General features: G+C 40.7%; 1 protein-coding gene and 1 non-coding gene across 2 annotated transcripts in view; one reads left to right on the top strand and one right to left on the bottom strand.

The window, feature by feature from the left end:
* Window positions 1–13,163, top strand: part of fras1 (Fraser extracellular matrix complex subunit 1) — a 302,138-nt gene that overhangs the window by 163,803 nt on the left and 125,172 nt on the right. Inside the window, exons 18-19 of the mRNA XM_085367553.1 lie at window positions 3,762–3,902; window positions 5,934–6,080. Of these exons, the coding sequence (XP_085223679.1) occupies window positions 3,762–3,902; window positions 5,934–6,080 (288 nt within the window). The remainder of the gene's footprint in view (window positions 1–3,761; window positions 3,903–5,933; window positions 6,081–13,163) is intronic.
* Window positions 4,445–4,518, bottom strand: trnat-agu (transfer RNA threonine (anticodon AGU)). Its single transcript has one exon. It is a non-coding gene; the product is annotated as a tRNA-Thr (tRNA).

Raw genomic sequence — 13,163 nt, 5'->3', positions numbered from 1 at the left:
GATATAACCATCCACCTGTGTTTCTGCGGCACATGCTGCCGCACTTATGAAATGATAAGCTCTGTACTGTACCAGGAGAATCATTTATGGAAAGCATTAAGGAGCGCTCACACCCCCAAACTAAATCACAATCTCATCGACTGCGCCCACCTCGAATTATGACCCTATCAGCACAAAACAAAGTAATGAATGTGATTCTCTGAGCTCGTGCACCAGATAATGTGTGATGAGAACGCCTGCGCACATGAATTCGGCTACTACAGGAATCAATATGCGCTCTCCTTCCTGGAACAAATTAGATATCCAAGCTGCAATAAAAGAGCGAGAGGCGTCCTATCACTCTTATTCACTCCCCGTATTAATGACATAAGTTTGACAGCAGGCCTGCTTAATACGCCTCTGAGTCTGCGTTTGTTTTTGGACCGTTGATGTGAAGATTTCTGGGTAGCTTGTGATTGGCAAGATGAGCTGATTTTGATTTATTTATTTATTTATTTGTCATGTGTTTTTGCATGTTGTTGGATGAATAAGCGCATTTGTGGGTGGTAAACTCGATCATAAACATATTGGATGTCGTCTCATCTCTTCTACCAATTAAGCTGCCATAGTTGACGAGGAAGAACAAGAGGGATTACGGGTAGGCGGCAGGGAGACGGTGGGCGATGATGGGATGTCAGACTGACAGTTTCGGCTGACAACCGTGTGACTTTAAAAGTCCTTGCTCTGACACTGAGATGGTCCCACAGGGTAAATGTTTTTGCGCGTGCGCGCACACACACACACACACACACACACACACACACACACACACACGCAGTAGTGTTGGCTCAGGTAGAGCTACCTGCCAGTGCTGTCATGCAGTGTGTACACAAGACCCGGATGCAGCTGACAGCCCTCTGAAAGAATCCAAAGAGGAGTAATTATAAACACACACAGTCCAGTGTAAATATACTAAAAAAAACAAGACCGGTAGTGCATACACACACACACACACACAGGCACGCACGCACACACCTGGTGCTGCTAGCCAGTTGATGACAGGCCTTTTGTCTTTCATTCGAACCCCCGCCAGCAGCATGAACCCCTCTCAGCTGCCAGAGCTGATAGCATTGCTCAGCTATTTGTCTTCATGGTGCCAAAGCAGACATCAAAGGCTGCACAAAATGCCTGTTTCAGGGCAGCTGCTGTTTTGGGTGATCAGTGTGGGGGCATGTAAGTGAAGGCTAAATAAACTAGGAAGTGCATATATATAGAAAAGCAGGGTAATCTGCATATGGAGCTACATTTAGCAATGTAAAATTGCATTAGGCAGCACTTTTGGTCAAATCAAATGAGGCTGCTCACCAGCAGAGGCCCAAAAATGTCTTATTAGAAGTAGTATTAGTGGTAGTTTTTTTAGTTTTTTTTAGAAGAAAGTTTATCATGGATTGTCTTATTTGTCTTTATTCGTAAAAAATATCTAGTTTTCCCTTAACTTCTGATCAGTTCCAAAATTTCCCTTTGCTGAGTTTAGTGTCATTTATTTTGCCGTAACTTTTAGGCTTCTAAAATGTACTTTTTTAAGCTCTGCCCTACTGTATGCAGTAAAAAAAGATCTATAAATAAAACAAATAAGCAAAGTGGATCCAACAAGTCTTCCAACTATTTGTTCTTAGTGTTATTTAAGTCCATAAAATCATTAAATTCTACCCAGTTTAATTTAATATAAAATACACCAGTTGATTGCAGCAGTCACCTCAGGGTGCAACAATATTGAAGAGAGAAACCCAATAACCATGACAGTTCCTTGTGGGCAGCACTTGATAATGATGGGAAAGAACAGAAACCTGCAGAACCGGGCTCAGGAGAGGGGCATCTATGTTCCATGACCAGAGAAGAGTGAAAAGAGGGAAGTGGAGAAGAAATAATCATGGCATCATCATCATGGCGATCACCCAGTAGCCTGGGCCTATCACAGCTTAACTAAAGTTGTGTCTACACAGGAAGCCACTAGCAGTGATTTGGCGACCAGAGGCTAGCAATTCAGTGACTGCAGGTGAAATTACTGCTGTCTCTGTGAAAAAGGCAGTGTGAAATCCTCAGTTAAACAGGGCTTAAATGTAAGGCAAGCAATGGAAGTGACCATTCATCAGACTATAGGATACGGTTAATTGACAGATGACAGGATAGTAAATAATTAGAGGGTTGCTAAGCAACACAAACCTGGAATTTGCACCAGTAACCAGCCATCAGTGACAAACTGCAATGAACAATAATAATTTAAAATGTAACCTATGAGCAGCTCTCACAGATGTCTTTTCTGTGCAGGATCATCTGCTGATCCTTTTCTGTTCATCAGCAGTTTCTTAGTTGTAGTTCTCATTAATTAGTCCTTCGTTTAGAAGCCGAGATACCGTGACGGCTTTAAAAAGTTCACCTATAATTTATGCAGTTTAAAATCTTCTGATGTGTTTTACAATGATCCGTGTGGAAGGTTTGTTTTGATCTCAGCAGTCCAAATTAAACAGTGGAGCATGTTATAGATTTGCATCTTGGTTGGCGTGTGTCTGCCTTGGAGGAGGCTCTCTGGGCTGGCACTGACTCTGGTGTTAATGCGTAACTTCTGATTGGGGAATCTGGCTGCTGGCCTTATCTGAGTGTTACATTACTTCTGGCTGACGGAGCTGACTAAAAGCTCCTGAGAATCAGATTACTGCATGCCAGCAGGGAAGGACCAAGGTACAGTAAAGTGGCAGTAAAATAGCAGGAACAGTGGTGGAAATTGAATTCAGTTCAGACATAGTCAAATGGGCTGTGTTTCTTTTTTACTGTATAACTTTACAGGAATAGGAGTCTCTGTCTTAGTCTCTGTCTTAGTGTACCCTGACTCTTGCCTCTTTGTCAGCATGCTTCAGTTCTACGTGACCCTGAGAAGGATGAGCATTTAAGAAACAGGACTCAGTTTTAAGTTGCATTAATGCATGACTCCTAAATAAGTGGCTGTATATAAACTGTGTACAAACAAATGCACTTCCCTCAACCTGGTTTAGTACTTCAAATTACTATCTGTGTCATTTGAAGACACTTGTAAAGTTTTCTGGTTCATGTATTTTCTTTTCTTTTAGTTTTAAAATTATCAGCAGAACTTAGTGATCTGCCTTCAGGACTCTTTTGCCTACATATCCTGTACAGTACTGTGATGTTGCAGTTCGGTACATAGGGTATGTAGTTTAAAACTGTAATAATATGCCTGCTAGAACAGCTTGTATAAACTAAGTTGGGGTTTTTAAACTTGACTTGACTTGAAGGTTAAGAAGCATACAACAGCAGATACCAACTATATTCATCCAGCAAGCTGACGTAACGCTTCACTGTAACGTAGCTACTGTACGAATTTAGCAAAAACTGCTTTGCGATGTTAGCAGAGAGGATCGGTTGAAAACTGTAAGCTGGGCAATTTATAAAGTTAGTCCCAGAAGTTTACATAAGGAACTCCAGTCGTTCCTTGGATACTGTTTGGCTCCAGCTTGTGATAAAGTTTTTCTTGAGATTTAGTTATTGTGACAATAGCAAAATCTCAAAAGTTGGTCCATCTCCTTTTAATTCAACTCCCAAAACCCATTTCTAGAACAAAAGTGCCATCCACTCATCTTTTCATTTTTCTGTTGTGGCTGTGCTATAGTGAAGAAGGCACAGCTGGGGATTGAGCCGCCTCCTCTCTTTCTCCTTTATACTTCTTTTTTTCATGGTGACCATGTCGCTGCTCTTTGTGTCCTCTTCAGAGTGTCATCCCTCCTGCTGGCAGTGTGCTGGGCCATCTGCAGACAACTGTACGTCCTGTCCCTCCCCGTCCAGCCTGTACGAGGGCCGCTGTGTCCCCACATGCCCACAAGGCTTCCTTATTCAGGACAACCAATGCCAAGGTGAGAGCACATACACACACACATATCTGCTTTTGTACTATTGAGTCACACTCAGTGTCATAGTATTGCTTAGCCTAGATTCTAACCTTAACAGTAAAACACACAAAAAAAAGTCTTTACTTTGCAAAAATGGTCTCGAGGTTAACTGCTCCTTAAAAAAGGAAGTGAAACAATGGCAAACGTGTGGCAAATCCGTCTTTGTTCTAGGCCTTTATTCTTGATTCACTCACCTGTTTCATGATTTCCCTTATTTGCCGGTGTTTAAAACCCGAGACTGAGAAAAGAGATGGGTGCTGGTTCTCAGGACCACATCAACACAAGGCTAATAACTAGTGTTTTATTCAGTATGACCCAAAAAAAATTACTCTCTTTGCATTTGACCCATTCACTCAGTGAAGCAGTGGGCAGCCACTAAGCAGGCACACCGGGGAGCAGTGTGTAGGGACGGTACCTTGCTCAGGGGTACCCGTTCAGTGGATTCGAACCCCCGACCTTCCGATCATGGGGTGACAATTTCACCTACTGAGCTATCCCTGCCCCAAAGGCACTGCTAGGATTCAAACCCAAGATCTCCTGTTTACTAGACAGGTGCTTTAACCAACTAAGCCACAGCACCACCGAAGCACAGGATCAAAGATTTATACAGCTAATAAGTTGTGATGGTTTTGCCTGTAAAGCCGAACTGGCAAGACTTACAGACATGTGAAAGAATAAAATAAAAAATTCATCATTTTCATCTTACATACACAGATTTATTTGGTTTTGGTAAATATCCTGTAAGTATCCTATAAATATCCTAGCTGTGAAATGTATGCGAGTGCTACAGGTAACTGTGATTTGGATGCATGTAGCTGTCTTGCAGAGCGGTAATCAGAATTTATTACTATGTTTGTCCAAACTTTATATATCTGACCCATTAAATGACTCTCATTCCTCAGTGTGGCTCTTAGTGAACACATGTTAACCTTAGCTGGGCTCTTCTCCCCATCTATCCCCCGCCCCTCTGTGACTCGCCTACTTAATGAAAACCCATTTGCTCTAATCTCCAACTCATTACCTCAGCTCGGTGTATTGACTCTGACCTCATTTGAAACAAGATGACCCTTCCTATCTTCCATTTACCAGCTTTATTCTTTGGTCTTTTTTAAATGTGCTAAATTTTATTGTTTATCTTGAAAAAAAACAACAAGAAAAAAACTTTTTGAAGACCTCAGTGGATCACATATTTAAACCTGGCTTCAGTAATTGACCGATGAAGATGGATACCAAGACAGTTAAGAAGAGCGATGAACTCACATCGTCTTGGATTACACAATAAATGGGCTCTGCTTGCTGACTTGGCCTTAGCTCCTTCAGTACTGACTGGCTCATTAGAAAGTACCCAGAAGAAGAATTGTGTTTCAGTGTAGATGAGAATACAAGTGGCGTTGGTGACTTTTAATGTGAGGCAATAAAAACGCTGTGTGTTGCTTAAATGCACCAAATGACATGTAATGTGAAAGTTGTGGCTCATAACGACAAAGCCAGAAAGCATTAGCATCAACTCTGCAGTGCTTTATTCCATCAGCTCTGTCTCCATCTCCTGAAGCCAGCTGTTTGTTAAAAGCCAACAAGAAATTAAGCTCTGACAAACCTGCTGTACACCATCCACCCTGCACCATGCATGAGGCAAAATTAAAGAGTGGCTAATGAACAACCTACAAACTGTATATCAAGGATACACACCCTGTACCTCGTGGCCGGTCTGACTGAGTGAAAAAATGAGGATATTGCCTGCTGAGCCGAGCCTGGCAGCGACCTGTCAGTCACAAAGTAGTTATGTCCCTGCTCTGCATGGCATCGTAACATAAGAAATGAACACTATGCAGTATGCAGGAAGACTCCAAACCAAAGACTTCATTGTTTTTAGTGACCACCGGAGTGTTCCAACAGCACTAACACGTCCAAGCAGTCCAGTTGAACTGTGGTGTTGTGAGTTTCCATGCGCATATGTAGTATGTCATCACCTGTCTTTGTCCCCCTCTCTCTCAGCGTGCCATCCCTCCTGCCAGACCTGCTCCGGTCCCTCCCAGGCCGACTGCATCGCCTGCCCCCCGCTGGTGTCCCTGCAGAGTGGCCACTGCAGGGCAAACTGCCAAGAGGGGCATTTCCTTAATGCTATCTCTGGAGAGTGCGTCAGTAAGTCAGACTGTGTGTAAATGTGTGTGAGAGAGAGTACGGATGGTTTAATGCTCATTTATATGCCATTTGCGCAAAGCTTTCATCAAACACGCTGTTTTTTCACTCCGAGTGGCACCCATGGGAGTAGAACTACCAACCTTGGCAGGGAGAGTCCCTTGCTCTGCCCGCTTAGCTTTGCATGATCACACATAGAGACATACCAATTCCTGCGTGTCTGAAGCTCCAGTAATCTGCATTATTCATCAGAAATGCCAGTCATCTTTGTAAAATAGATGCTCTTAGAGTTGGTTTCACTTTCTACTTCAGGGTTTTTCCTGGCTTAGCTTAAGCCTTTAGCAGGGCGACTACACTCGTGAGTACATACAGTCAGGGCGATAGGTCTGTGTTGTATTACTGGGCAGAAATCTGTGCTTTTTAACGTTAATTACAACTATTTAGCTGAAGAAAAATGTCCATTATTCTGAGTAAATGAAATCTCATTTTTCCATACTGAGTTTTTGGGTAGCCACCGAAAACTCCTCGATGAAGTACTTGTACTGTATTTCACTCTGCAGGCTTCTAGATAATTTATCTTCAATATCCACGGGAACAGTTGGACATAAAGCAGGTTTTGTCCTTTTTTTCCCAGAACACTTATTTCAGATCTAAACACCCTATTGAAATTCTTACATCAGTTGTTATCATTTTTATACATATCACCTGTAAGCAGTATCCTCTATCGACTCTCTACTAAGTATAAGCATAAAGTGGATGGAGGCATGGTGGAGGTTTCACTCACATACCATCCACTTAAGGATCCAATAATTAGATTTCATCAGTCTGATCAAATCACAAAAGTTACATTAGGTGAAAATGGGACAATCTTGTTGTTGTCAGCTCAGTTAATATTATCCTAATTGTGTGTGTGAGGACACCCACTCACTGAGTAGTGCACGGTTAGTTTTCAAGTTCGACTCCTTCGCACAGATCTGTGTTATCACTGGTTACAAAGGAAAACCTACAGACCCTGTTAGTTTGAGGCTGCAGTGATAGCAAGGGACTGACTGCAGCTAATAACATCTATTGAGTGTGCTGAAAACCTCTGATGTTCAAAGAGACCTTTAGTATGAATAAAAAGACACTTATAATAGACTTTCCCTTATTTCCAGTTCTCTAAATGTTGGCATTAAATTCATCAAACCTATAGACAAATAAAAATACCAGTAAGTGCATCACAACTGATTTTTGTTGCTGATTAACTCCCCGGCATCAAATAATCAAACCTACTGACAGACTGAAACTGAAAAATCTGCAGGATTAATTCGATAATGTGAATTATAGCAGCTGCTCTAGTTAGCCAATCAGCTGTCTCGAAATAAACCACAAATGCAATAAAAAGGCTTTTATATGGTAGCTTGTTTTCACTGAGCTGACGGTTATCATGCATATAATATATTTTTGCATACATTTTCATCCCCATTTATCAAAAGAAACTGTGACAAATGGAACTAATAATCTTTTGCTGCACAGATGGAGGAAACGGCTGTAGTGTAGGTTATAATGCGTGCCTTTCACAATGTTAACTCTCCACATTGAAACATAATGCTTGGTCATAAAATGGTTTTTAAAAATTGCTCAGTGAACAAAGTTCAGTATAAACTGTAATAGTGAATGGTCCTTACAAGCAGGTGTATTTGAGGAATTCTGTGTGAATCCACTATTATCATTCCTGATGCATCACTGCACTGAGGCCAAAGCACTGTGAGGTGTAATTGGCTTTGACAAAACAGCAAAATCTGATAGGAATGAAAACAAGCTGAGTTTTTAGAGACACATTTTTACACCAATGTGTAACAAATAAATCAAAATAAAAAAATAATGGTGGCCATAACCTAAATCTGCAGAATAAAGTGAGTTAAAATAGGAATTTAAAGTAGAGAAAAACACATTCCTAACTAGACCCTTCCCCTCCTACAAGTTACTGGATAAAAGTTTGTGGCTCCCGGTTTCAGAGAAAAATCCATGGAGATAACGGTGAATTTTCATGAGATCTTTTCTCATAAACACCAGCTTACGCTTCACTTCCTCCCCACTCGTCTCCTTCATTGTCCCCAAAATACGCTGCTTGTCTTTGGCAGGCAAAGTGACAGAAGATAAATAGAAAATGTAAGATTAGTTTGTGTGTGTGTGTCCTCTGATGTTGTCCTCCTTCTTCCTTGTTAATGAAATGAGTTTTTACCTATCTGGGCTGCAGGCTATAGATTATAAACAGGCATATTTACAAGATGAGAAGTCAGCATGGAGGAGATAGTGGAAGGGTAAACAAAATCTGAGGGGGAAAAAAAATCGACTTTTAATTACAGTTTTTGATGACGCGCATTGTTTGGAGATGTAAAACGGCAACAAGATTTAGCCCCACTCGTACGTGCACGTGTGCGGACATGCACGGCTGGCTCATGTCCACACACACATGTACGCAAACACACAAGAAAATAAACACGGTGAAACAGAGACACACACAACCTAATCTCAAATGGGTCAAGCTCAGCCAAACTCTAGTTAATAAAAGATGCCTTTTGGCACTTCTGGGCCACAGAAATACCGGGGTCATCATTTCTGCATAGTCAGGACACACATACACACACACACACACACACACACACACACACACACGTACATACACACAACCTGCCCCTACGAGCTCTAATTCTTATACTCATAGCTTCCAAAAAACATTTCTACATTATTTCTTCTCTTTCTCACACGCACACACGGAGCCTCAGATTACCTCGGTCCATCCTGCGCTACCATCACTGTTACACAACTCCTTTGGGCAATTGAGGCTTTTCCTCTCAGTTGTGAGTTCACACGAGAGCAGCCATCAGACGGAGATGCCTCCTTTTATTCTCCTGCTGTCCGTCTCTCTCTGTCACACTCTGTTTCTCCTGGTCTGTGTTGGATCTTGAGGGACTCTCCTTTCATCAGTATTCAAAAGCACAGAGAGTCCAGTCCCATACATATGCAGCTGTTCCTTCTAGATTTGCCAGATTTTGCAAGTTATTTGTGATGTTTTTGCAGAAATGTTCGCATCTGCTGGAGATACAGACCAACAGGTTGTACCTGTAAAAATTACGTGTTTCTCCCAGTTTAACTCCTTTTAATTGACCAGTATTCAGTTACTTGTTACTCAGCTCTTTCTTTCAGTTACTTGTTTCAGTTACTGCTTTAACGTTTCCATGTGTGCGACTCAGACTCTGGCAAAAGTGACTCAGCCAAGATGGGTGCTAAGATACAGGTCTGTATTTCCCACTTATGCCAGTGGCCTCAGGTGCATGATGGGAGATAGTGATGAGTCAGGTGTGTGTAGAGATTAAGAGCATGTGGGTTTGGTTTTCTGAAAGTGACCTAAATCTGCAGTACAGCTGCACACTGTAAGAAGTGTTACTGTTATTAGAGAGAGGATATCCTAATATGGTCCTCTCAGGAACACAGGTTCACACTTAGATCTAGGCACCTGCTGTTCAAACCTTCAGTTTGCAAGGAGCAGCCAGTCAGAAGAAATTTGATGTAAAGCTACAAAATTATGTTTAACTTGACCTGTGAACCACTGAAGAAGGCAAATACAGTCTAAGAATGAAATATACAAAGTTGCAAATGATCACAATAGATCTCCTGAAAGACTGTTGGTTCTTCATCTCAACATTTTAGTATAAAGATTAATGAACTCTGCAACAATCTGGAGCTCCGTAGACTTTTACTTCAGTCTCTGTTTTATCGTAAAGATAATAAACAGATGGAATCGGCCAAATTCTTGCAAAGGGCTTGTTGTAGTTCCTCTCTATGAGAGTTCCCAACGGTACTTTCACTCTGGCCAGCCTGATACCTCTTGCTCTCTTGCCCTCTTCTCTTCTCTCTCTTTCTTTTTTTTTAAAGCTTGACTTTTAAAGTAAAGACAATCAGCTTCTGAGCCAGTGATGAAGAAAGATCTGAGTTTCAAATAAAGGAGTGTTTGTGGAACGCTTTCACTCAAAACTTACAGCTGCGAGAGTTTTTTTGCATCATGATTGTGCTGGAGCCGAACATGTGAGGTTTAAAATAGGCCTGCACACATGAATGCATCACCATAGAAACACAGCATGCCAACAATGAAATGAAAGACATGGGATCGTGTTCTTTTTTTTTTTCTTTTCTTTTCTGCGTGGTCAACTGAGAATAAAATCCGTCCATGGAAACGCATTTAAGAAACGTTGGCGCCTACGGCGACAGATGCTGCGAATGTCTCTTTTCAAGCATCTGTCAAGTGCTGATGCTGAAGGCCAGCAGGAATACGAGCGGTTTAAAATGGGTTACTGCTGATTGTGTTGCTCAGTTTAGTTGAAATATAACTTTTTTCCCAGCTTTGAATGCACAACTGGTTTGTTTTTTTATTATCATTTGCCATGTAGCACTTTCTCATTTCACGTATTGGTTACTTTTTTACCTTGAAACCAGTTAATCGGAGAAAATGGAGAAAATAGACAGGACTGAGTACTGTGTACTTGATTTTTAGCAGTGCAAACAGTCGAGGTGTGATTGTAGGAAGCAACATGTGAACTTACAGAGGTCTTTTTGAATATCTGCATTAGAAAACATTAAATAGATGACCTTACATCATAATTAGACCCTCAGGGAATCATAGTTATTTTACAGGTTGAATAAAAGCATTGGCTTGTAATTAAATTGCTAAATGTGGAAGTCAATTGACACGGCATTGTGAAAAGGGTTATTACTTTATTGTGTTATTTTTTTTAATTTTTTTTTTACATTTTGCTCCACGGAAGTACTCACAGATAATTGCAGCTCAGGCGAATTGAATGCACTGCATTTGATGCATAAATACTATAATTACTGTGAGTGTCATTACAAAATGACGCTGAATTGTTTCCTGATTTAGTGTTTTTTTGTTTTTTTTTTGACACTGTAATTTTTATTGATAGTTTTGTCACAGTTTAAACATAGACATGTTTTGCATTACAGGAGAAATAACCATGCAAGCACACAGTCAAAACAAAACAGAACTAAAGCGAACAAAAGGTGTGGGTGCCAGTTCTAATCAACTACCGTATGCATGCCTGCCTTTGCTCAGCAGCATACATACTCCAGCTTATATATGTACTTTTATACAGGCATGCATCAATAGATATACAGAGTCATAGACCTTAAATGTTTTGTTCGTTCATTAATTTTCCTTGGTGCCATACAATGTCCACTTCTCCCACTTAGCAACGAAAATATCTTCCTTTAATCTGAGAATGTAAGTCATTTTTTCCATTGCATAGATTTCTCCAACAATATTTAACCAGTCTTTTGATGAAGGCGGATCCAGTTTGTACCAGTTTCTTGTTATAGCTTTCTTTGCAGCTATCAATAGGATTTTTGTCAAATACAAGTCGTCGTACAGAACATACTCTCTAATATTCCCAAGATATACAGTTTTAAAATTGTGTGGTAATTGGTAGCCCAAGATATTGCCTATTACAAGACTCACGTTCTTCCAAAAATTATGCAGTTTCAGGCACTCCCAAAACACGTGCGTATGATGTGCTTCCATGTTACCACATCTTCTCCAGCATGGCAAACTGTCTTGAGTCTGTTTACTTTTGATTTTTGGTGTAATAAAGAATCGAGTAAGGTGTTTCCACCCAAATTCTCTCCAGCATCTTGAGTTAGTCGTTGTGTTCTGGGTTTCACACATATCTAACCATTCCTCAGTTGAGATATCAGTTTTTATTTCCTGCTCCCATTTCTTTTTTATGTATTCAGTTGATGTTGCCGTGTTCTCTCTTAGATTTTTATATAGTACAGAAATCTCCTTGAATTGGAGGCCCCTGTATGATTTAATTATACAATTCAGGATGCCATAAGACGTACGCGAACTTCGTATTTCCTTTGAAAAGTAGTCTCTGAGTTGCAGGTACCGGTAAAAATCGGTTTTCTCTAGACTATACCGATCTTTTAAATCTTGGAAACTCATCAAATGGCCATCTTTCATTACTGTACAAATCGCTGTTATTCCTTTTTGTTCCCACTTCCTGAATCCTGGGTCGTGAGCACCTAGTATATCACCAACAACATAGGCAGCCCAGTTTAACATCTTAACCTCCCTTTCCAACTTACTTTGTTTAACTAGGCCAAACCATATCTCTAGAGTGTGGGATGTTATAGGATCAAGGAAATGCTGTAAGGTTTTCTTAAGTTGCTCATTTCCAAGAAAAGTCTGGACTGGGACATCCCGTACTTTTATTTCAATATCTTTCCATTTAGCATTAAAGTTCTGATCACACCACTTTATCGCCGGTCTGGTTTGGGCCGCATGATAGTAATCTTTTAGATTAGGGAGTCCCACACCACCTTGCTTCCTAGATAGTTGTAATGTTGTGTATTTTATTCTAGGCCTTTTACCATTCCATACAAATCTAGAGATGAGCCTATCCCAGTCCTTGAATTTTTCCACTGGGATCTTAACTGGCAGAGATTGGAAAAGGTACAATAACCGTGGGAGGACACTCATTTTTATTGTTGTGATTCTTGCACTAAAGTCTAGTGTAAGAGTTGACCATCGGTTTAGATCGTGTTTAATCTGAGTGGTCAGCCTATCATAATTTGTTTTAAAAAGGTCACTCAATTGTTTAGTCACGGTTACACCCAAGTATTTCATTTGTTTTGCAGTCCAGTTCAGTCTAAACTTATTTTTAACCTCTTCAGATGGCAAATAGTTGAAAGCCAGTATCTGAGTTTTGGTCACATTAATTTTGTACCCCGAATGTTCAGCAAAGATATTAATTACATTAAACATTGGAATTAAAGTTTGGTTTGGATTTTCTAGGTAGAGTATGATATCATCTGCAAATAAGCTGATGATGTGGTCTTCCCCTTTAATACTTATTCCTCTCACCTCCTCACTTTGTCGGATGGCCTGTGCCAGGGGTTCAATATATAGAGTGAAGAGAAGAGGTGAGAGGCAACAACCCTGACGGGTACCCCTCTCGAGAGAGATTTGCTCCGTTAGGCTGCCATTGATTCTAATTCGAGCTGTAGGAGATTGGTAAATAGATTTGATAC

The sequence above is a fragment of the Diplotaxodon limnothrissa genome, linkage group LG12 (assembly GCF_057381915.1).
Source record: "Diplotaxodon limnothrissa isolate DT_005_m linkage group LG12, D_limnothrissa_male_GT1.1, whole genome shotgun sequence".
In the NCBI taxonomy this organism is placed as follows: Eukaryota; Metazoa; Chordata; class Actinopteri; order Cichliformes; family Cichlidae; genus Diplotaxodon; species Diplotaxodon limnothrissa.
The sequence above is the reverse complement of the archived record's forward strand: the minus strand, read 5'-3'. Positions and strand labels throughout refer to the sequence as shown.